Source organism: Spinacia oleracea, chromosome 1 (assembly GCF_020520425.1).
Source record: "Spinacia oleracea cultivar Varoflay chromosome 1, BTI_SOV_V1, whole genome shotgun sequence".
NCBI lineage: Eukaryota > Viridiplantae > Streptophyta > Magnoliopsida > Caryophyllales > Amaranthaceae > Spinacia > Spinacia oleracea.
In genome coordinates this window covers 60,908,336-60,930,379 of record NC_079487.1, presented here as the reverse complement: position 1 = coordinate 60,930,379, position 22,044 = coordinate 60,908,336, and the positions used below count along the sequence as shown (strand labels likewise).

Here is a 22,044-nt window from a genome sequence, read left to right as displayed (position 1 = left end):
ACTGGATACACATGTTTTCTAGAATTTGGCAACCAGGTTGATTCCATATCATCTTCACAAACTGGGCATGGCTTTTTTCCCTTTACCTTATACCCTGACAAGTTACCATAAGCCGGGTAGTCATTGATGGTACAAAATAACATTGCACGCAACGTGAAAATCTCATCACCATACGCATCAAAAACAGAAATACCTTCATCCCACATTTTTTTACAAATCATCCATGAGCGGAGCAAGGTATACATCATTATCGTTTCCTAGTTGTTTCGGCCCTTGTATAAGTAGGGATAACATAATATTCTTTGACTTCATGCACAACCAAGGAGGCAAATTATAAATTACTAACAAAACAGGCCATGTGCTGTGTTGACTGCTTAGACTACCAAATGGGTTCATTCCTTCTGTAGAAAGCGCAAGCCTAAGATTCCTATCTTCTTTGCCGGATTTTGGAAATTCTTCATTAATATCTTTCCATTGAGGAGAATCTTCCGGATGTCTAAGCAACCCATCTTTCTTCCTCTTATCTGCATGCCACCTCAAATTCTTTGCCTCCTTCTTTATTGAAAACAGTCGTCTAAACCTTGGTATTATTGGGAGGTACCAAAGCAGTTTAGCAGAGGGACCTTTCTTGCCTTCCCCGGGCATAACTCCATCTGGGAGCTTGTAACGAGACTTACCACACCGAGGACATTTATCTAAATCAGCAAACTCTTTTCGATACAAAATACAATCATTTGGACAAGCATCTATTTTCTCATATGCTAATCCAAAAGGACACATCAACCTGTTGGCATAATAAGTCGACTTAGGCAACACATCCCCTTCGGGAAACATGTCCTCTAATGCCTCCAAAAATTGTGAAAATATTGCGTCAGTCACACCGCCCTTAGTTTTTAGGTTGGTCAACACTGCCACAACCGACAACTGAATGTACTTGGTACATCCGGGATACAAAGGTTTCTCAGCAGCTTCTGACAAACGTTCAAATAAATGAGGCTCGTCTTGAATTGCCTCCATCATCTCATCTATATGATCCTCCTCAATATCATCATCCACGTCTTCTTCACATTCATCATCTTCCTCCAAAAACATATCCTCGTGCGGAACAATAGGTTCAGTGTGTACATGATGGTCAATAATTGGATTTTCACTAGAATTTCCCTTACCTCCGATCTCACCATGCCATATCCACACTTGATATTGTTGCCTAAACCCACGACGAATAACATAGTCCCTTAATGTTTTGATACTACTAACCCTACTCACATTTTTGCAATCGACGCATGGACAATAAAACCCATTATCTTGTACGTTTTCTTGATGCTCCAAAGCACATCTACCAAACTCCTCTACCCCGTTCAGGAACTCCAATGAAGTTCGCTTCTCATACATCCAACTCCGATTCATACCTTCTATTTCACCGGCTAAATTCATGATAAAACCAAACCGTCAACACATTAATACATAGCAACTCAAATTGAAATTTTTGTGACACTTTGTTTACATGCTTAACTGAATTTCGCGAAACATAGCTGAACTAAAAAAAACAGAACACACAACAACAAGAGCAACAACAACAGCAACAAGAGCAAGCAACAACAACAAGCAGATCAACAACAACAACAACAACTATTAAGCACATCAGAAATAGCTAAATAGCAAATCAGAGAACAACCTAAGCAAACCCAATAACGAATTACAGTGAAGTCTTAAATTAAGTGATAGCATAACATGGTCCCAAGAACGAATTCAGTCCACGTGGACACACTACCTAGCATGACGCGTATCTAATTCAACCCTAAACTAACCTAGCATGACACGAATTTAATTTCAGGCAGCAACATTGTTTCTGAAAATGGGACTAAACATAGCAGAACAAGAATATAAGGTTGTAACAACCTCTATGTTTTTTCAGACCACAACACATCAATAAGTATAATTTAAAAATTCACCTTCAGAATTATCTTCTAGCACTTGAGGTCGCAACAGCCTCCCTCATTTCTGCACTCTTTTCAAACCAAACCCAGAAAATATAAATAAAAATTCAAAAACTAAAATAAAACTCAGACAATTTAGTAAAATTTCAGCAAGAAAAAATAGGTATGACTGGAATAAAACTCTCAAATTTGTGCTCTTCTTTCTTTGAAGCACCTCACCTAAACATCAAATTTGCAACATAAATTAGACATTCGAAATTATGCCAACTCAAATTCAAAATTATGCACAAAACTAGGATTTACAGTTCAATTTTGCATAAAATTATGCATAAAACATCCGAAATTATGCATTCGAAAAATTATGCATAAAACATTCGAAATTATGTAAAGAACATTCGAAATTATGCCAAATTCTGAGCCATTTTAATTAGGGTTTACAGTATAGTGGGAGAGAACAGAGGAGAGGAGAGGACAAGATAGAAATAATTCAACAATTCAAACCCAATTAAAGTAATTTGAGAGACTAAAACTAGGAGAATAGAGTAATTGAACGAAAATACGGAAAGGATGAGGAGGAGTCGGTGGCGCATAATTTACCTTAAATACGAACGACGGCGGTGGAGATCAGTTTGAAGGAAAGATAGTGACGGCGGCGGTGGCGGTGGGGCTTTACTTTCCCAGCGAAATTCGATGGTGAAGAAACTATGGAGGTCAGAGTCAGTCCCAGTAGTTTGAAGGAAGGAAGAAGAAGAAGTTTTGTGAAAGGACGACAAGGAAAAGAAACAAAAGAAAGAAGTATGTGCGCGGGGGAAATAATTGTTTTATGTTTCCTTGTTTGAGACAGCCAGCAATTTTGCGGCGTTAATCATTCAGACGCCGCAAAAAAATGATTTTTGAGGCGTCAGCTTCCCAATAACGCCGCCAAACAATATTCTTTCACGTAATTTGTCCATTTTGTCATTTTGTCAGAGGCGTTTTGTAATTAACGCAGCTAAGTCGTGGCAGCAAATCAATATTTTTCTACTAGTGCACTCAAGTTGAAGTGGCGTTTTGGTTTGACAATGTCGTGTTGGCTTCTCGTGGTCATACGAGATGGCTTCCTTGGTGACTGATTCTGGGTAGAGGATGACTCAACTGGACTGGGCGAGGGAATTGGGCTGGGATAGTGGAGTGCTGCGGTGGGCCAGCAGTGGGGGGAGGAGTGATGTGGGATTGCTGGCGAGAGATCAGGCCGGATGAGAGGAGAGGCATGTTGGGCAGGCGTGGGGTTTGGTTGGATGATGGGGACCTCATGTGTAGGTGTTGGGATATGGGTCTGCTCAATGGGCTCAACATTAGTTGCTGAGGCAAGGCAGTCAGCCATAGAGGAGAGATTTCATTATCAAGGAATTCATAATCAAATTTGGATGGAGTATTAATTTGAGAAAATGGAAATGTAGACTCGTCAAATACTACATGTCTCGAGATGAATAATTTTCGGCTTGATAAATCATAACATTTGTAACCCCGATGATTGGTAGGATATCCCAAGAAGACACAAGGTGTGGATCTCGCATGTAGTTTATTGATGGTGGTGGAAGGAAAGAGAGGATAGCATAGACACCCAAACACCCGTAAATGAGAATAGGAGGGATTACGATTGATATAGAATTTGAGTAGGAGATTTGTAACCCAAGACCTTTGTAGGTAGAATGTTGAGGAGGTATGTGGCCATTTGTAGTGCATGATGCCAAAAAGATGGAGGTGTGGATGCGTGAGCTAGGATTGTGCGGACAATGCTATTGATCGACTTTATTTTTCTTTCCGTTTTGCCATTTTGTGGGGAAGTATGGGGACAAGAGAAGCGGAATTGCACACCATTAGCTTTACAAAAGGTTTGGAAAGGACCATTATCATACTCTCGACCATTGTCACGTTGGATTGTTTTGATATCTCGTTCAAATTAAGTTTGAATTAATGCCTTAATGTTTGGAAAATGGTAAAGACTTGAAATTTCATAGAAATTGGAAACTTCCACAAGAAATTACTGAAATCATCAAGGATTAAGACATAGTATTTGTGCCCACCAGAACTCAAAACTAGAGATGTCCACAGATCACTGTGAACAATTGCAAAAGGCATAGTAGTAAACGTAATAGAATCATAAAATGGCAACTTAATGTGTTTTCCCAAAGGACATGAATTACAAAAAGTGCGGTTCTTATTACATTTGATAAAATCACCACTATTAAGAGATTGAAGGACGTCATTTCCCGTGTGACCAAGGCGGGAGTGCCATAAGCTAGAAGGAGCGGCAACAAGCAATGAAACAGGTGGTGACTTGGCTTGGAATTTTGTGGTGAGTGGATAAAGATCCCCCGAGATCTCACATCTCATTAGGCGATTCCCCGTCCGTAAATCCTTCTCAGAAACCCAAAAGGATCAAACTCAACAGAAACCATGTTGTCACTAGTGAATTTTCTAACTGACACAAGATTTTTTATAAGTTTGGGAGCATGTAAAACATTGGATAAATTTAACGGGGGGTTGGGAGATGCAAGGGATGTGTTACCATAACCATGAATTGGAATAGTGCTTCCATTACCAACAAGTATACCATTATTATTGCTCAATTAAAAATAAGACGTAAGAGTACCCGGATTAGCAGTCATATGAGATGTGGCTCCCGTGTCCATGTACCAGTTCTCATCCGGTGGCTGAAATGAGAGAGTATGCATTGCAGCCTCAATATCTATCGGAGCATAATTTCCTGGAGCCGGCTGAGTATAAGGGGACTGAACATACATGGGCTGTTTAGGAACCATGGGCTGTGCAGGAACTTGCATAGTGTACGCCTAAATTGGGCATGTTCTTTTTCTGCTGCATATTAGTCACGAAATTAGAGTGAGATTCAAGAAGCCCAGCAAGGAGCCTCATGCACTGTCGTACGTCCAAGACCGGAGCACCAACATTGGTCAGTTGATTGGCGAGTGATTGCAGCCGATTGCAATAGGCTGAGATGGAGGAGAAGTCAACCAGTACCGTGGTGGTGAATTGGGTTCCAAGAAAAGCCTCCCTCAAATTTTTGTTGGCTTGAAATAAGTCTGCCACATGCTGCCAAGCGTTTGCGGCTAGGTCATCTTCCACCAGTGACATTGTCAAGGCGGTGCCAAAGGGTAGGTCCGCTGCCTTTGCATATAATTCCCTGGCTTTCATTAATTTGTGAAACCAATATATACTAAGCGTACATTAGGGTTAAGGTTAATGAGGTAATTAACTACATTAATTACAATACATAAATACATAATAATACATATTCTATCAGAATACTTATTTTGCACGTGGGTCTGCCCACCAAGACCACACTCTGACTTCCCCAAACAAGAAGTGCATCAACTCGTTATAAATAGAGGAAAAGGCTGGTATTCTATTAATGTGGGACAAATCTCAGTATACACTTTTTCACTCTTTCCTTGACTTTTCTCAACTAGAATTTCCAGCAACAACCACGGAGGTGAGGGAGAGCGAAGGTGAAAGTCGAGCTGAATAAATGGTGGAATGAAAGTTTCCGCTCCCCTTTATTGTTTAACATGCGATGGTTTTGGGGTCTACACAAGAAATTATCCCCGAGGTCATTGCCACATTAAATTGTGGTCTTATTTTTGGATGGGAAGCTTTTCCAACTCCAAAACTTATGGTTGCAAGTTTGGTTGTTTTTGTTTTTTGTCTCCAGTACCATGGTCCGTTTGTTCTATGCAACGGGGTGCTATTGTTCATTTTGAGGCTACATAGGAAGCATAAATTGAGAGACTACAGAGTCCGCTAATCTCTCTCATATTTCTTAGCAAACTCAGTGCTGGAACGATGACCTATGGGAAATGACTAATATATTGACCTTTTAGAGTGAGTTGGAAACAAGATACAATGCGTGTTACGAATCTGATGATTTCCTGAGCCTTTGGAGATGGATGTATGCAAGCTAATGAACTATAAAAAGAAAAGTTCTATCTGGTTAGGATTTCTGTTGTTGTATTTCTAAAATGACGGCAATAGCTTAAGAATGTTTATTTTAGAACTGGAAGATTTTTGAGGCACATTGTGTTTGATCTTTTTCAGATAGCTAGCATAATATTTCTGGATTCACCTGTTGGTACGAGATTCTCTTATACAACTAATCCAGAAGGTTATTACACTGACGAAATTACATCATCAAGGTGTACGTGTTTATCAATTCTTGAGAAAGGTACAGAAAGTTTTCGCTATGAATGTGTTCAGGTGACACTTATAAGTTTTTATAAGATCATGTGCAAAAATCTTTTGGAATGCATGTCAAGTGTTAATTACACTAAATCTCATCTTAGACTAACTTTTACTTGCCTCTTCTTATGTGTAAATATTTGTTATTCAGATGGATTACATAAGAAAAGTTTGCATCCTTCAACTGTTGTCTGTTGAACATTATTCTTTTGTATGATTCAAAGAGGTAGATTTGCTAAAAGAACCTCACTAACCAACCACCATAGTTTTGATGTTCAGGTAGGATCGGATCACGGAGATTTTTATTTGTCAAGTTCTTGGAGCAAAACACGTGACAAATGAATTTGTGTAGCAATATTCTCCATGACAAACTGACGAGCTGTAACTATTTCAGGTGACAACTCCAAATCAAAATTTGCGATCATAGCATTATCTGTAATACTCAATTTCATTTGTATCATAGCATTGTCCTTGATTCTTCCTTGTAACTTAAATTTCCTATTCCCACTGTCCATTTCCTTGACAAACTGTAGTAATCTAGAAATCAGCAAACCCTCAGATTCTGTTAGACTCGAATTAGTACGTGTTGTTGATGTGCCAGAAACACTCGTTGTAAGAAACGGGTCATTCAAGAGGTCATTTGCCGAGGGTCTCTTATCTGCAGGAGCCAAACACTTGTCAATGAATTCTTTAACCTGTGGGTCTGTCACATTTCTTAGCGCAACAGGCTTTATACCTGCCTTAACCTTTTCGAGAACCTCCTCTGTCTTGCTGTATTCGCTGTAAAAGTCATCTTCCCGAGTGACCATCTCTAGCACGCATATCCCTAAAGAATATATGTCAACTAACTCATTATATTTTCCTTGAAAAGCCTCTGGTGCAATGTACTGTAATAGTGTAGTGTACCAACAGGACAATCTGTAATAGTATCCTGTTTCAATAACCCGGCAAGACCTAAATCACCCAGTTTAACTATGCCCGAGTTTCCATCAATAAAGATTAAAGATATTCAATAACTTGAGATCACGGTGAATAATTCGCGGATTATGAGTGTGAAGATAAACCAACCCCTTGAGAATCTGTCTACACCAACTCTTGATTGCTGTATTACCTACAATACTATGATTGTGGATGTAGTGACGCAAAGTCATTGAAGTAAAAAGCTCAGTAATCATGTGAATGGTTCTCCTTTCAAAATCAATCCAAGAATGGTGGCATTTCACGATACTCTCATCATGTAACGACTTTAACAAACAAACTTCTACACACAATTTCTCAACATCTTTTCCAAGCGCCTTCTCCTAAAATCTCTTTGTACCTTATGTATCGCCCTGTCGGATCTATCTCGGCAACCTGTGAATAACTACTAGAAGACATTACTAACACCAAATTAGAACCACAAACAAGATTTGGAATTTAATTCGGATATGCACACTAACGAAAGCTTTCTTGAAACGGGGAATAAGGAATTTGGGTGTTTTTAAGAGGAAACAGAACACTTGATGGAAACAGTATTATTTCTGGATTGATATTTCAGGATTATTTCTGATGCTAAGGCAAGGTATATATAGATCTGATTAAGTCGGTAATCAAGAAACAGTAACACATTCTTGATTTTTATTATGTTTTAAAATAAATGAATAAGCTAGTGGAATAAAATTTAAACATGTTGGGCGATATTGTTTATGTTCTATGCGGTCAGGCACAAGGGTTTTCAAATCGGTTCATGTGATCGGTTTCGGATGGTTATAAATGGTTCGGATCATGTTAAAATTGGTTAATGCTTGGTCTGTTATGAATATTATGTGGATGCTCATGATACCCCTAGTATGTTTCTAGAATATTCTAGATCTTAGGGTTTATTGTTTCTCAAGCAAACCTTATTCTATTGTATGTATATATACCATATTGTTCATGGAATAAGATACACAGTTATTCTCTCCCAATTTCCTCTCCTTCCTCTTTATTTCACAACATGGTCAATATTTTTATTCGGATTGCTTTGGATAACTTTAGTTTCGGTAAAGTCGGGTCGTAAATCATTTCTGGTTGAAATCGGTTTCGATTCGGGTCAATCTCGAGTTCGGTTGAAACTGACTCAGGTTTAAATCGTAACGGTTTTTTATCTGTTTAATTTGGTTCGGGTGTAGGATTCTGGTACAATTTGAACAGTTTAATTCGGATACGGGTCATGTTCGGATCGACTAAGTCCCATATTCGAGTCAAGTATGGATCGGTAAGTCTTGGATTCGGGTCAAGTTATGATACGACATACCTTGAATTCGGATCAATATATTACGGATTAGGTTTGCAGTTCAAGTTTAAATCAAGTTAAGTTTTGTATTTTTGTGTCTATTAATCGAGTGACTCTCAACTTTACGATGAAATTCTGATCACTTTATTATTCTAAGACTTAATGCCAAATAATGATTTTCTTAGACTTTTATTACTTTGTCTCCAATTATTTAATATAAATAGAACATAGAATAAATTTTCATATATCGAGTTGGATTTACACAATTAATAGTTCAATTTTCAATTAATTTGAGTTAGATTAATGACGAGAATTACACCAAAAAAGATGACGAGTAAATTGAATGGGATTCGATTTAAATTAGGCATATTTTTTTTAAAACTCGGGCGGCCGTCCAGAATTGGCGGTTGCTACCATCGGTGGGCCGCAGATCTGGGGCTTCTTAGCCATGGTAGCAGCCGCCATTTCTGGGCGGCCTACCATGGTTCAGAGCCGCAAATTGAGGGCGGGCGAGTTTAATTAAAAAAAATTGAATTTGAATCCGAATTTCGTACCAAGTACAAACAAAATAATAAAAAAATTAATTTCATTATTTCGTTATTAATTTCGGATATATAAAAAAGTTTAACGACTTAAAATTTTCAAACAATTTCTTAATTAAAATAAATATTAGAATTGAAAAAAAATTGTTAGAATACTTTGTTTAAAAATAGAAGTTAAAAACATCATAATAAATAATTATTTTAATAGACTAAATATTTTCATAAAAATTAATACATTCACAAAATTTTACATATTTAAATTAGGGGATGTAATTTTTTTTTTAAAATAAATAATATTGGTGGTTGAACAAAATTTAAATCTCAATTTTTTCTTAAAAAAAAGGAACCGTCCCAATAAAGCGGCCCAAACCATGGCCAAGCCGCCCAGAATTAGCGGCAGTGACCATGGCGAATTCCGGGAGGCTTGGCAATGGTTTGGGCCTCTTTATTTGGGCGGCACTCACGATCTACCGGAATAAAAAAAAAAAAAGAATACGTACCTGACGCTGCGGCGGTGGAATGGTGGCTCTTTTAGGCAGCATCCCCCCTCGCTTCCTATGCTCTCCTACTCCTTCTGTTGCGTCTCTACTCACGCGCGACTACTGCAGCCCTGCTCCTCCTTCTCAGCGTTTTTCGGCAATTATTTTTCCCAATAATGTCACTTTTTAAAGAAAAACTAGTATTTGGGCCCGAGCGATGGCCCGGATTATTGGGTGAATAACAATAATTATCATATTTTTTTAATGAAATTATGTTCGAGTTTTAGTCACAAGATAATTTTTCTATATTATATTAATATTAATTTTGCGTAGATGACATGTAAAAGATTATAGCTCAATTGGTTAATACTTTATGCAAACCATATTTCTCATTTTTTAAATGAAAGTGAATATATAGCATATAATGGCCGGAATATAACGTCGATTGAAAACCCCAAAAAATTTAGAAACGAAATCCAAATACTTGTAAGTGGTAACGATAACGAATAAGCATTTGACTATCCCTCGGGGTTCGTTTTTTCGCATATCTGACATATCAACTAAAAGACAAATAACTAAAAGACAAAAAAGGAAGTACCATTCATGTAAAAAAAGTACCATTCTGTAAAAAAAAAAAGTACAATTCTATAAAAAAAAAAAGTACTCCCTCTGTATTTTTTTAAGAGATACACTTGCCTTTTCCGGCCGTATTTATTTAAGAGATACACTTGCCATTTTTAGTAACTTATCAACCCCACCATCTAATTAAATAATACATCTAATATACCCTATCACCCACCATCCTATTAAAAAAATATTTTCATAAACCCACCCCACCCTCCACCCACCAAAATGACATGGTCCCCACATATTTAATTATTAAAATATATATCCAACCCCACTTGTTTTATTATTTTATTTCATTCAATTATTCTTCTTAATACCCGTGCCCGGCCAAGTGTATCTCTTAAAAAAATACGGAGGGAGTACCATTTAATTACTTTTTTGTCATTTTTCCTATTTTGTCTTTTGTTCTGATATGTATTTTTTCCCATCCATATCCGATATGTATTTGTACTTCCTCCTATCCCTCGTCCTATTGTCCTATTACTCCTATATTCCTATGTTGTATACTCCTGAAAATTTCTGATTTTGAAATATGCTCACTATAGGACAATAAAAGAAACAGAAAGAAGGAGAGGAGAGAGAAAGTGTGATAGAGGAGTTGTACCAGGCAGGTACAACGCCCCACGATCTTCTCCAAATTTCCATTTTTTCTGACACTACCACAAACTCCAAGCTCTACTAAAATCCCTCATGCCTTTTTCACAGAAAGGCAAAATCAACACATTCTCCACCAAAAGAAACGTATACTGACAGTGAAGTTAGCAAACTGTTTGTGTAATTTCGCGCCCATTACCATCTTTTGCTCATTTTCTCTCTCCAGAATGTTAAGGTTTTAGTCTATATGAAGTAATTTCTTCACTGTTCATCTTTGTTTGCTGATAAAATTTTGCAGAGAAGTTTAAGATGGGTGACTCGGAAACTATGGAAGCAGTTTTGAAAGATGCTGTAGAGTTGGTATGTTCATAATTCTTCACCTTGTTTCCTTGTGTTTTAAACGGTATTTTACTGCAATTCTTGCATGGTTTTGTTTTCTGCGCTTTTTCATGGTGGTTTTGGTTTATGTGTTTTCATGAAATTTTGGGTTTTCTACATCATTTTACACTGGGTTTTCATAGTATTTTAGGCTTTCTGCAAAAACAATTTCTGGATTTTTCATGGTGTTCTGTAGTTATTCTGGCATTTTCATGGGTTATCTTTGTATCTGGTTTTTTTTTCACCCCTTACTCTGTTTTCATGATTATTTTGGATGAATTTTTTTCTTCATTTTTATAGAGGTTGATGCGATTTTCATTGTTTTAGTTTCCGGGCACAATAATTTCTAGGTTTTGCTGTTAGTTTTTCCTGCCATTTCTTCATGGTTTTGGTTTTGGTTTCTAGGTTTCATGGCGTTTTGTGTTCATTTGTTTTTATTAAACCCTTACTCTGTTTTTTATGATTATTTTGTTTGGAAGTGTCTTGGTTCATGATTTTAGTTCTTGAGTTCTTGCTAGTTTTTCGTTTTCGTTGTTTTATTTTCTGGGTATGATAATTTCTGTTCGGTGATTTCAGTTTATGTGTTTTTGTTGGTTATTAGTAATAATTTGTGTTTATTGATGCCGTATTTTTCGCCTTGTGATTATGAGATTCGGGTCTAAGAAATTGACACTTTTTCATTTGCTGGAAATGTTTGTGATTATTTGGAGAATATTTTGTCAATTTCGCACCACTCTCCTTTTTTTTTTTCTTCTTCTGGGATTTGCTTAGTATGAAGTCAATATGTCATCAAGTCACTATTTTATCTTTTGATTTAGCTGTTTAGGTCCAAGAAGTTGATATTCTCCCCCGTGTATTGGATACGTCTGTTAGAGTTATGTCTGTGATTGCTGTGTGGATTTGTCATCATTATTACATAATTTTGCAAGTCTTCATATAAGAGCCGTAAGTTTGAACCAAGCTGAAATCCCTGTGTTTGATAGTTCATTTAGTAGTTCTGATATCTAATATTATGTATATATATATATATATATTTTTTTTTTTTTGGTTAGATCTAATATTATATATTGATGTGAATGTAATTGCAGGAGAATGTTCCTGTAGAGGAGGTCTTTAAGCAACTAAGGTGTGATAGATATGGTCTTACACCGGAGGCTGCTGAACACCGACTTGAAATTTTCGGACCCAACAAGCTTGAAGAGAAGGAGGTGTTGTCTTGCACTTCCTTCCTAGTAGTTTTTATTGTTGTTATGTTGGAGTTCAAACTTGGTGATTTCCCTTTTTTAATTTACATGGTGCAGGACAGTAAGTTTCTGAGGTACCTCGGGTTCATGTGGAACCCTCTTTCTTGGGTGATGGAAGCTGCAGCAATCATGGCAATCGCTCTTGCCAATGGAGGAGTAAGCCCTCTTGTTCCTATTCGGTTGCTTATATCTTACTCCTATGCGTGTCCAAAATATAGACCACATTTAAGGTAACTTTGAGGAGTTGAATTATTTACTTGTCCACCGTATTTATGTACCCCTGTTTTGGAAATTAGGTCAATGGTATCATTAAGGGAAATGTTCAAGTTAAACTGTGTGTAGAGACTAGAGAATGGACTATTTTTGGTGGTGGCCTTAAATAGAATGTTGCTGTTACTTAGGTCGCAGGGAGTACCAGACAATGCGCCTTTCTCCCAAAACAAATCTTGTCAGTTTTTGAGGTGAAATCTGAGCCTGTGCAACTGTGCATGAACTTCGGAAGATGTTCTTGTCCTGTATTTTCTTGGTAGTAAAACTTGTAATGCAGAAAGGTAGGATGGTGTTTGTTATGCAAGTTGGTTTTGGATTTGACTGCAATGTTGGTTCTTTTTACCATAGAAAACAAGGTTTATTGTTTCTTCTTATCTCTACATAAGTAAAAATGTGGGTAAAAGTGCTTCCGTGTTTATTATTTTTTGAATGGTATTCCATATAAAAGGTCAGTACAAGCTGGTCATCTTTAGCTTTTGAAATAGAACTGGGGCCAATAAGCTACCTTGGTTTTGCAGGGGAAGCCTCCTGATTGGCAGGACTTCGTTGGAATTGTTATACTTCTGTTTATCAATTCAACAATTAGTTACATTGAAGAGACTAATGCAGGTAACGCCGCAGCTGCTCTAATGGCACGTTTGGCTCCCAAATCTAAGGTTTGTTTAAATATACTATATTACCAGTGGTATACGTTATGATTCTGTAATGGCCTTCAATCATGTTAAGTCGTACACTTGCAGGTGCTTCGTGATGGAATTTGGAGTGAGCAGGATGCAGCTGTACTCGTTCCAGGTGACATTATTTCTATTAAGCTTGGTGATATCATCCCAGCCGATGCTCGTCTCCTGGAAGGGGATCCCTTGAAGATTGATCAGGTGTTTGAGAAGTAACCTTTCTCCAATTACATTACTTTTATGTCTTTTTTCTTTTCATCTCTCATGGTAATTCTTGTCTGAGTTACAGTCTTCACTCACTGGGGAGTCACTGCCTGTGACCAAACACCCGGGTGATGGTGTCTATTCAGGTTCTACATGCAAACAGGGAGAAATAGAAGCTGTTGTCATTGCAACGGGTGTGCATACGTTCTTTGGCAAGGCTGCTCACCTTGTAGACTCCACAAACCAAGTTGGCCACTTCCAAAAGGTGAGTTCGTACCATGTGACCTATGGAAGTACGAAGTTAAGTGGTCTATTTATATGAAGTTCTTAACTGCACAAGGGCTACTTTATCTCACAGTAATTTGAAGGGGTATCAGGAAGCCTTAATGTTAAATATATTACTCAGTAATTCTTGCATATTTTTGGTCAATGTTTTTTATTTGCTGTTTACTTGTTTTTGGTCTCCACATATGTTGCTTCAAATTGTTTTTTTGTTTGTGACATGTGATGAGGAACAAAACTTTAAATAAACGAATTCTTTTACTGCAGTGTGGAATTGAATTACTAGATGATAAAAGCATTCGAGATGCTGTTAAAGAAAAATTTACCTGCCATCTTTTCCGTACTTTTAAGTTTTCATAACTTTAATCCTAGGTGATAATGTACTTGAGAGTTTCTGTGCCAAATAATGATGATTCTGTCAGTAAAATCGTCTTATTACAATTGCATTCAGTCTTGCCTGTTTGCCATCTCTGGTGTTTTTGTTGCGATAGGTGCTAGAAATAAGTTTAAAACTTAGTTGGAGTTTTGTTAGAATTCAGGACACTAAGGTCCTACGTTTGGGTACCAGATCTGAGTCATCTGACATCAGCTTAAGGCTTGACGGCCTTGATTGTCTGACTTCTTTCATGCGAGGTTTCTTTTCTATGCATGAGGAGGATTGAGGGTTAAAACTTCCACTAGATTCCCTTTCCTATCAGTATGGGGATTTCCAGTTGTATTTGTTATCTAATACCATCATTTTGGTTTCTCATAGGTCTTGACTGCTATTGGGAACTTCTGTATCTGTTCTATTGCTGCGGGAATGTTGGCGGAGATAATAGTTATATATGCAATTCAACACCGTCCATATCGTGTTGGAATTGATAACCTATTAGTGCTTCTCATTGGCGGAATTCCTATCGCTATGCCAACAGTTTTATCTGTTACCATGGCTATAGGTTCCCATCGCTTATCTGAGCAGGTCGGTAACCAGTAGTTCTGAGATTTTAGTTTGATGGTGGTGTTTTAAATTAATATATAATTTGGGGCACTGGACTATTTTTCTGTATCTTCTAGGGTGCAATTACAAAGAGAATGACAGCTATAGAGGAAATGGCAGGAATGGATGTGCTTTGCAGTGACAAAACTGGAACTCTGACATTAAATAAGCTGTCTGTTGACAAGAACCTTGTGGAGGTTTGTTTTCCTTTTTTGAATGATTTTTTTCCCTGCAAACATGAATTAGCTACTTTTAATAAATGAATATTCTTGTAGGTTTTTGTCAAAGAAGTTGATGCAGATACAGTGGTATTGATGGCAGCTCAAGCCTCTCGAATGGAGAACCAAGATGCAATAGATGCTGCTATAGTTGGGACATTAGCTGATCCTAAGGAGGTAATCCAACTATCTAAATTATATAAGGAGCAATCCTTTTGCATATTGAGGCATTAGTGAATGACGTGCTTCTCCTTATCTTGTTCTGCTCTCATTATCCTCTTTGTCCAATGAAAAGGCTCGTCTAGGCATTGAAGAAGTTCATTTTCTTCCTTTTAATCCAAATGACAAGCGAACAGCTCTGACATACATTGACAGTGACGGGATGCACAGAGTTAGCAAAGGTGCACCAGAGGAGGTATTATCACATGTTACCCCTTTTCTCAAATTTTTGATAAGTTTGACACCTTTATATTCACATGTTGTCTTGTTGCTAGATCTTAAATCTTGTCCATAATAAATTGGAGATAAAGCACAAAGTTCATGCGGTGATAGATAAGTATGCAGAGCGAGGACTAAGATCTCTTGCTGTGGCATACCAGGTAACCCTTATTTTTCTGTCTGTATATTTCCTTTTTCTGACTTCTGCTACTTCCTTTTTACTTTCCCTGTGTTTTCAAAAATATAATTAGTATGTATTGAGGTGTAAGTCTGAGATGTTTATGCAGGAGGTTCCTGATGGTACAAGGGACAGTTCTGGAGGTCCGTGGCAGTTAATTGGCCTCCTGCCTCTTTTTGACCCACCACGAAATGATAGTGCAGACACAATACGAAGGGCACTAGACCTAGGAGTGAATGTGAAAATGATTACAGGTGCATATCTTCATTGGCATCATTTACCGCATGTGTTGTGTTCTTGTTTTCTGTCTTTTACAAACCACATTTGCCTTTTAACGTCGATGCTGTGAGCAAATTACTAAACTCACCTTTTCTTTTTGCTTCACAATTAATGGTCACATTTTACTCCTGGTTTTTGGTACTATTTTCAAATCCCCCTTGATAGTTACTCTGGAGAAAGATTTTAAATAATCACTAAGAAAGTGATATGGCTATTTATACTCTTTTATTAAGTAGTTTATGGTCACTAAGAAACTAAGCCTGTAGAATTGAAAAGTGGTATAGTTATGGTCTGTGATGATTTAAAATTTTGAATTCTTGTATCTCTTCCTCCATATTTCCTTATGTAGTTCCAATTTTGTGCCCTTCCCTAATATGTTAGCATATAGCATGTAGGCCCAGTAAATATTACCAAGTACTTTTATTCAATCAGCACACCCAGTATGTTTTAGCAGCAAGAATTTCTCTTGTGGAAGATGGAGGGATCTTCCTTTATGCTTGGATCCAGACCAAATTTCCATACACTGATCATTTTATGATTATGCTAGGTGACCAATTGGCAATTGCCAAGGAAACAGGGCGTCGACTGGGAATGGGTACTAATATGTATCCTTCAGCCGCATTGCTAGGACAGGAGAAGGATGAGGCTCTTGCTGCTTTACCCATTGATGAGCTAATCGAGAAAGCTGATGGTTTTGCTGGTGTCTTTCCCGGTATGCTTAGCTTTCCTGCACCCTCATGCAAGGATGAGTTTACATCCAGACTAATGCATATGCCATATCCTCCTATGAGAACTGCTTTGGAGCTGTATATTGTGTTGGTACCATTTTCGTTTAACTTGTTTAACCAAAAAAGCTGAGTGAATAAACATCATACTCATAAGTGGATAAATTTTGTTTTAATTCTCGTGTATGATGTCAGTTAGTAACCGAAATGAGGGCTTCAATCTTGTACTTGGGTTGATTGCTCTAGGCAAGACATGAACTGCTTGCACTTCATAATAGAAGATAGACGAAATGGAAATGATAGTGTGTGTGACAATTCCATAACATCTTTTCTGATTATTAAGAGAACTTTAGGAAATGAAGGACATATCATGCTGCTACTGCGCTGGAGTTGCATCTTCTATGTTGTCTCCTTAAAGAAACTTCTACCCTTTGTTGCAGAGCATAAATATGATATTGTGAAACGCTTGCAAGCAAGAAACCATATATGTGGAATGACGGGTGATGGAGTTAATGATGCTCCTGCTCTTAAGAAAGCTGACATAGGCATAGCTGTTGCTTGTGCGACTGATGCAGCTCGCAGTGCTTCTGACATTGTCTTGACAGAACCCGGACTTAGTGTCATAATTAGTGCTGTTTTGACAAGCAGGTCAATTTTCCAGAGAATGAAAAATTACACTGTAAGTCTCTTTCTGAGAACTGATTTTTTTCCAACTAATTGTTGTAATTGTCAAGTCAAACAAAATTTTGTTTATTGGATCCTATCAACATGCAAATGGGTTTCGATAATAGTGAACTGGTTTTTTTGTTCTTTATTGCATAGAAGAAGTGTGGTTCCTCACTGCTTCTTAGTCTATGGTAAAAATGGCTGCCAAACCTCCAGGCTCCATGAATGTGTGTGACCTTTTCATATTTTGATGTCAATAATTAACTAATGTGCTGATGTCCCTTTATTGCAGATCTATGCAGTTTCTATTACAGTACGTGTTGTGGTAAGATTTTTCTTTGTTATAGCTTTGGAAATTCCTTTTTTTCTTCTTCTCTTTATAGTGTGCAAGTTTATCTAATCTTCATTTGAAATTTCTTTGAATCGTTCCTCAGTTAGGGTTCATGCTACTGGCTCTCATATGGAAGTTTGATTTCCCACCCTTCATGGTGCTGGTAATTGCCATCCTCAATGATGGTAAGTAGTTCATGATATGCTGGTATTACTGGTAATTGCCATCCTCAATGATGGTAAGTATTTGCTTCGCTGTTAGAACAGATGTACTACTGGTACTTACCTTTGTGATTTTTAAAACAATACTTTGTCCCCACTATCCTGTTTGATAATGATGTTCAGATTTCTGGGTTAAAGTTAATGTTGTGTATTGCTTTGGTTATTTACTTGTTTATAGTACTGTCGCCGTTTACTTCTCTGCAGAAGCTGGGAATTTTTTGCCCCAGTATCTGTTAAAGTCAGTATTCATTATTATGCTGATGATATTCTGACTGAAGTGTTTTCACCTAAATTCTACTACTATTCTGTGCTTATTCTCATATTAGCCATAGCTTCAAAGGTTACTTCTTGTATTTCCAATCTAACAATAGCAGTACTACTCTTATCTCTCCCTTGCGCACTGTTGTTAATTTGTTATTAATCTGTTTTGAGTTATTTCTGTGGACAGATATTGCATTATGAGATACAGCTTATGTAGTAATATGACCATGAAAACTTAACATTATTGAATTTTCAACTTCTTTGTCATGAAATAGATTCAGCTGTCACGTCTTCGAGTACTTTGCAATGCTGGAGAATGGAGTTGTAGAACAGTGCGTAGGTCAAAATAATAGATACGATTAAAGAACTCTTTCCTTGGCCTCTATTTTTCCCAATATTGCTAATACATATTTTGTCTCTTGAGCTTTTAGTTGTAGAATATGAATAATCGCGTGTCAAACAAAGCTGGATTTATTCTTACTTAAAAATTTTCTTTCATGAAAGTGGACTATGATTTTTTAACATTAGCTTTTCATCTTGTAATTGGAGAAACATTCAGAGCACAGGAATAGCAACTGGCAGCGGACCATTAAATTTGGTTATGTAATTTTAAAGATGTACCAGTCATCTCATACTGCAAGACTAATGATTAAGTTTTTTTACCCCCTGATAATATGGATTATGATACTTTTGACTAATCTTAATTGCTTCTTATTCCAGCCAAATATTAAATTCTATGGGCAACACATGCTATCAAATGAGGCACTGCTGCTTGATTATGTTATAAGAAGTATTACCGAATTATATGTTATCATTAACCAAATTGAAGGACATATGATTTTCTCTCTTTGGAATCTTCAGGTACAATCATGACGATATCAAAAGATCGGGTTAAACCATCCCCCCATCCAGACAGTTGGAAGCTGTCGGAGATATTTACCACTGGAATTGTTCTTGGCAGCTACTTAGCGATGATGACCGTCCTTTTCTTCTGGGCTGCATATAAAACAGATTTTTTCCCTGTAAGGATGTTCATGTTCACTTTCATTCCTTGTGAATCTTTATTCAGCATTAAGGCAAACATGCTAATCTGTCTATCTTGTAATCACTTGGCTGGTTCATCTAGCAGTTTCTCTCGAGAATTATGATCTTCAGGAGCATTGTTTCCCAAATTTGTTTTAGAATAGGCGCAATTGTTGTCTAATTGAGTGGCTTCCTCCTTCCCCCTTACCGTTCCTTTTTAGCCTACCCATCCCAATTAGGAAGGCTCTAATGCCTTTTTAAGCAGTGATCATCTTTAAATATGTGTGTGTGTGTGGGGGGGGGGGGGGGGTGGGAGCATTTTTCTCTCACCTGATGTAAGAATACATAACCTAATTTTGCAAGGATGATCCAGCATTTGTCATTTTGCCATACATCTTAAATTGTTCTTAAACTGTCATATGGCTTGGTGTTTTCTGGTAATTTTAGTCCTTCAGGGCCTTTCATATAGATATCTGCATCAAGTGATCTATATAAATATGCGGTCACAATTTACAGTAATCGCATTTGCAGTCCTTTCGAAACTGTCAAGCTTACCAGAAATCTTAGTGTAGTTGCATCCACTAATGGAGCATAGGTCTCCTCATATTCAATCCCTGGCATTTGAGTAAAACCTCGGGCAACTAGCCTTGCCTTGTATCTTGTAACCTTATTATTTGCATTTATTTCTCATAATGCAGCGCACATTTGGGGTGCCAACGCTTGAAAAAACAACTCATGATGACTACAGAAAGCTTGCCTCAGCTGTATACCTACAAGTCAGCATCAGTAGCCAGGCCCTGATATTTGTGACTCGATCTAGAAGCTGGTCTTTTTTTGAGCGCCCTGGCCTGTGGCTGGTGTCAGCTTTTATTGCGGCTCAGCTGGTAATTGATCCACAGCTTGTATTGTGTAAACTCCTGTCTTCTTCAATCCCTTTCTAAAATTGCTTTGTATTTTCTGGTGCACAGATCGCAACACTGATTGCTGTGTATGCAAATTGGGCTTTTGCTGCGATTGAGGGAATTGGATGGGGTTGGGCTGGTGTAATTTGGCTTTACAACCTTGTATTCTACCTTCCCCTTGATGTTCTCAAGTTTGCTACCCGGTATGCTCTCAGCGGGAAGGGATGGGATCTTCTCATTGAGCAAAGAGTAAGGCTGCAGTAAATAACCTATAAAAAATATATAGAAATAAAAAGAGTAGATGAAAGGAGTGAATTGAAACCTTAAATTTAATTTAATTTAACTTTGCAGATTGCATTCACAAGTCAAAAGAACTTTGGTAAAGAAGCAAGGGAACTCAAATGGGCTCATGCTCATAGGACACTCCATGGACTGCATCCACCTGAAACCAAGATGTTTACTGACAGAAGCCGCGCTTCAGAGCTTAACCAACTCGCTGAAGAGGCAAAGAGACGAGCTGAAATTGCAAGGTACATCTTTAATCTTTTTTTTACAGAGATCTCCCAAGATGTCTCCTTGAATCTGGAGTTAGCCACACTACTTTGTAGTGATTCTCTTTACCCATCCTATCCTGACATAGGGAGAGTATCTGAATATAAGAAAATAGGATGGAAACCCATGGCATCATAAAAGAAGCTACATAATTAGTCTCACTCTGCATTACAGTGAGCTAGAACTGCTAGATATGTGCAAGTGTGCATGCCTGGATGGATATACTATTTTGAAGCTTGTTTCTTGTCTTTCTGATTACTATACTGTCCTTTGTTTCCCATGTTTACCAATCCTCTTACACCAGATAGGTAGACAGTCTCATTTATAGTGTTGAATAGTTTAATACTACCACTGTTCCAAAATTATAGGTCACATTTTTTTTAATTTATCTATAAAATGATAGGCTGCTTTCAATTTTAGTAACTTGAGTTTGAACTTTTCAATATTACCTTTAGTATGGTGGTAAGCGGAAATTAAAACATTTAAATAGGGAAGGATAAAATTATAGTCCTAGTATTTAGCTAAATTCCTTGTTATAGACCCTAAAGTGTGTTTTGTGTTTAGAGATGAAGATAGTACCTGCCCCGCCCTTATAAGACAAAGCAAGCCTCAATAATTCAACATAATCTCCTCAAATCCTTAGTAGCATGACAATGAGTTGCTATGTCTTGGTTTGTGTCAGGCTTCAGGAGCTGCATACTCTAAAAGGACACGTGGAGTCGGTGATTAAGCTGAAGGGTCTTGATATTGGTTCAATTCAGCAAGCATACACAGTGTGATGAGTACGTAGATGATTTAATTGATCTTCTTCGTACAGAATCCAGCTTGGCTATGGTATTGGTTAGAACTTAGAAGCTGAACACAAGTGCATAGAGATCAAAGTCAAATCGATATAGCATATGCTACTCTGAATAGTATATGTACAAACTGCTCTGAATAGTCTGACGTACAAACTGGTCTAATGTTTGACATTCAGCATATGTAAATTTGCTGATCTGAAATAAGCTAAGAGGCGTTTGAATTATTTCGTAATCTACACCATCACGGTATCACACTCGGCCACTTATCTTAATTAGGTGTTCAACTGGTAGTCTTGTGGAGGGCTCTCGTCGTCCTCTTTGGATTATTTTCGAAGAGGAGTGTGGTTGTGAACACCAATATTCTAACACAGTTGAGTAGTTGACTACACCCTTTGTCTATCTGTCTGCGCCCTTGTGATATAGATATAGATATAGATATAGATATAGATATAGATATAGATATAGATATAGATATGATATGAACTTATGCCGAAGGAGAAATAACTGGCAATTTGAGGCACAAAGCGTCGGTATAACTACCCTAAACAAATAGGGGTTGTCCACAGTTCTCAATGACTTTACCCCTTTTCTGCATCATAATGGTTATCTTGGTTGGCTCCTCATAATTATTGTTGTTCAACTATTGTTTTTTTTGGACATAGGCTAATTAAGTAATTTTGCATTAAAAGGAAAAGTTTACTAAAAGTAAATACTAAGGTCTGTCGAGACCGTTACAAAGATTATAACACA

At 37.5% G+C, this 22,044-nt stretch overlaps 2 protein-coding genes and 1 long non-coding RNA gene across 3 annotated transcripts; 1 reads left to right on the top strand and 2 right to left on the bottom strand.

The window, feature by feature from the left end:
- Positions 1–6,475: 6,475 nt before the first annotated feature.
- LOC130465143 (serine/threonine-protein kinase WNK8-like) lies at positions 6,476–8,910 on the bottom strand. Its single transcript, XM_056834114.1, has 2 exons — positions 8,842–8,910; positions 6,476–7,060 (listed from the first exon to the last, which is right to left on the bottom strand). The coding sequence occupies exons 1-2, from the start codon at positions 8,908–8,910 to the stop codon at positions 6,476–6,478; spliced, it is 654 nt and encodes a 217-aa protein (XP_056690092.1).
- A 1,642-nt stretch (positions 8,911–10,552) lies between these two features.
- Positions 10,553–21,518, top strand: LOC110803820 (ATPase 11, plasma membrane-type). Its single transcript, XM_022009351.2, has 22 exons — positions 10,553–10,849; positions 10,968–11,029; positions 12,136–12,255; positions 12,349–12,447; positions 13,080–13,217; positions 13,302–13,436; positions 13,525–13,704; positions 14,476–14,682; positions 14,778–14,897; positions 14,976–15,095; positions 15,214–15,333; positions 15,413–15,517; positions 15,644–15,788; positions 16,361–16,525; positions 16,979–17,217; positions 17,497–17,529; positions 17,639–17,720; positions 18,879–19,039; positions 19,739–19,924; positions 20,009–20,191; positions 20,294–20,472; positions 21,177–21,518. Exons 2-22 carry the CDS (start codon positions 10,979–10,981, stop codon positions 21,271–21,273), a joined length of 2,865 nt encoding a protein of 954 aa, XP_021865043.2. The 5' UTR covers positions 10,553–10,849; positions 10,968–10,978; the 3' UTR covers positions 21,274–21,518.
- Positions 20,247–21,191, bottom strand: LOC130472087 (uncharacterized). The gene is made up of 2 exons (XR_008932243.1): positions 21,074–21,191; positions 20,247–20,573 (listed from the first exon to the last, which is right to left on the bottom strand). It is a non-coding gene; the product is annotated as an uncharacterized lncRNA (long non-coding RNA).
- Positions 21,519–22,044: the final 526 nt, after the last annotated feature.

What these genes read in the sequence shown, in the direction of transcription:
- LOC130465143 (XM_056834114.1), bottom strand. Translation starts at nt 8,910, where the DNA reads ATGGTAGGCCGCCCAGAAATGGCGGCTGCTACCATGGCTAAGAAGCCC. An exon ending in AGATCTGCGGCCCACCGATG is followed by an intron (nt 7,061 to 8,841) that starts GTAGCAACCGCC and finishes ACACTATTACAG; the next exon opens with TACATTGCACCAGAGGCTTT.
- LOC110803820 (XM_022009351.2), top strand. Translation starts at nt 10,979, where the DNA reads ATGGGTGACTCGGAAACTATGGAAGCAGTTTTGAAAGATGCTGTAGAG. An exon ending in ACAAGCTTGAAGAGAAGGAG is followed by an intron (nt 12,256 to 12,348) that starts GTGTTGTCTTGC and finishes TACATGGTGCAG; the next exon opens with GACAGTAAGTTTCTGAGGTA. An exon ending in TCGCTCTTGCCAATGGAGGA is followed by an intron (nt 12,448 to 13,079) that starts GTAAGCCCTCTT and finishes TTGGTTTTGCAG; the next exon opens with GGGAAGCCTCCTGATTGGCA.